General features: G+C 35.2%; 1 protein-coding gene across 1 annotated transcript in view; it reads right to left on the bottom strand.

The window, feature by feature from the left end:
- The window catches only part of LOC125600071 (protein Ycf2-like), a 2,086-nt gene extending 1,148 nt beyond the window's left edge, over positions 1 to 938 (bottom strand). Inside the window, exon 1 of the mRNA XM_048773036.1 lies at positions 1 to 938. This exon is cut by the window's left edge and continues 1,148 nt beyond it. Within this exon, the coding sequence (XP_048628993.1) occupies positions 1 to 142 (142 nt within the window). The 5' untranslated portion in view covers positions 143 to 938.
- Positions 939 to 2,500: the final 1,562 nt, after the last annotated feature.

Below are 2,500 nucleotides of genomic sequence, written 5' to 3'. Positions count from 1 at the left end.
GTGAATAAGTGATTGTCTGATAATGAGCAAGGAATATCCGTCTTTCTGCTAAACAGGATGTATTGAACTCATAATTCATTAGATACTTTTTATGAATGTCAACTAAGTATCGTAAGTAAATTGTTCCCGGTTGTTCAATCATTTGATAACCAGAGTCATTCTTTGATAAATGATCACTATGAGTCAGACTCAATAGAATTTGATCAATCCTTTTTCTGCCCTTAAGGTGGAGAACTGAACCAAGAATTCTCTTTCTTTATCATCAATCGAATCACTGTTCGCGACCCAGGATTCTATTTTATCATCAATCCAATCACCGCTCACGTTTTTTCTTTTTCTTATCAATGAATAGATGTCTTTACTTGTATGACTTAGATGTCTCGTATTTCTCGAAAAAGTGATTCGATTGATGGGATTTGGTATGATACTTATGAGATCGATGATATCGATGAAGTTTATTTTCAAATCTGTCTTCTTAGAACGTATTGATTTGACCCCATAAGCGGGATCACCACCCCATAGCATGTTTGCCGCCAGAACCCCGTATTTCTTCTAGACAATCTCCTAATTGTTCCAGAGCAACTAGAAAAAGATTCTTTAACCAGAAAGAATTCTGTTCAGATGTAGGATACCTATCCAGAAGTTTTCGCAACTCAATCATGTATGATGGAATCATCAAGATTTGATCTTTTCGAACTCTGTCTGTAACTCACTATAGGCTCGGGAAACAAGAGAAGATGTGTACGAACGATATATCCAGCAACAAAAGAAGGAAAGGATTGAATAGAGGACCTCACGAACATTTGGCGATCTCAGATGTGTCGATATCAACGATGACTCATTATTTCGATGAATCATTTCTTCGGACAGAGAAGATTATGTAAAGACTTACTCGAAATCTCACTTATCAGATTCCTTTGTGGAAGACACAATTTTTTCTGAAGAATTCGCCATGATATATCTAATCCATACATAATATCATGAAAATGGATACAAATTTTTGACTGCTACTTAGTATCCGCAATAGGTCTGAAAAAATATCTAAAAATATCAAATTTAGATATTTGTACCCTGTCGAAGTAAAGACCATGGCATATATGTTGGAATAGATTCCATTTTGAGAGAGTTGAAAAAGCACTATCTCGTTGAAAGGTTCTATCCATCTGCCCTTTGTCAACGCATTTTTTTAGGCAAAGACTCCGTTTTTTCTCTGTAAATATTTCTCAGAACATGGAGTGTGAATCAAACCCACGTTTGAATTGAAATTGAGATACTGATGCAAGCTCTTCTCTTCTGAATCGGATAGATTCATATCTGAAAGAGTTTGACAATACGTTCTTTCCAAATTTACTCTTTGTCCCTCTATTAGAGGTGTTCCAGAAATGTCTGCAATCGAGTAAATAGCTCTACGAACTAATGGATCGGATCGAATTGGAAAATGGAAAGATTTGTACAAGTTATACCTTTCGTCACCACTTTGTGGAAAATCGTTAGATATGAATATGTTAGATACCTGTGACTCGATTGACGAAGGTGAAATAGTATCTCTCTCCAAAAAGCATGTTTTTTTTAACCACCACACGAAGAAAATATTTTGTTGTGAATGAACAAGATAGTGAGGAATTGTCCATACGTAAAATCAGAATTATTGAGACGGGCCTTTTCCACATAAAAAGGGAATCTTTTGTTACAATAGAAGCAGAAGTGATGTGGATTATTCAAGAATCGAAGTCGATTTGCTTTAGAAAAAGAAGATATCAATGAACTTCTCTGAAATGGTTTCACGGGATTCAGCCAATTGTCTTGATCGTGGGATACGATTGAGAAATAGGAATCCGTGTTATCAAAAGATTTCCTGCGATTTTCTTTCTAGTATGGAATGAGTCAATCATCCACTTTGGTATCTTATTGAACAAAAATGGTGATATTGTTCCTCCATTGATCAAGAATTTCGATTTTTGAGAAGTATTATGATCATCCAATAAAAAGGGTTTTCAATTTTTTAAAATGAACGATTTGAAGACCTATTGATTCTAACAACTGATTGCAGGGTTGATCGTTCGGACCTTTCAATTCATAGATGTGGATCTCAGACCTATGAATGGGGATATTCTCGAAACTCACAAAGAAAAAAGGAAGAGTTAGACAAAAAAGAGAAGTACTTGGACAAAAAACGAAGTAACTTGGACAAAAAGAAACGAAGTGACTTAGACAAATCTTTTTATCAATAACCTCAGACCAATCAATCGAATATTGATTAATACATAATCGATCGAACACTACTTGAAAACGGCTCTTCCGCTCAGAAACGAAATGTTTCAAATGCTCCTGGAAATTCTTGCTCCCATTGGACCATTTGTATCTATATGCATTAGATCCCGATTTATGGATCTCTCGGTTCGAGAAAGAAAAATAAGAGGATCGAACCATTTCTTCTGACTCTTTTTCAAATTCGATAAATGTTGGTTGATCGTATCTTTCATTATAGTTCTATGATTCA

The sequence above is a fragment of the Brassica napus genome, unplaced genomic scaffold, assembly GCF_020379485.1.
Source record: "Brassica napus cultivar Da-Ae unplaced genomic scaffold, Da-Ae ScsIHWf_2112;HRSCAF=2764, whole genome shotgun sequence".
NCBI lineage: Eukaryota > Viridiplantae > Streptophyta > Magnoliopsida > Brassicales > Brassicaceae > Brassica > Brassica napus.
Note: the sequence above shows the minus strand (reverse complement) of the source record. Positions and strands in the feature narration are given on the sequence as shown.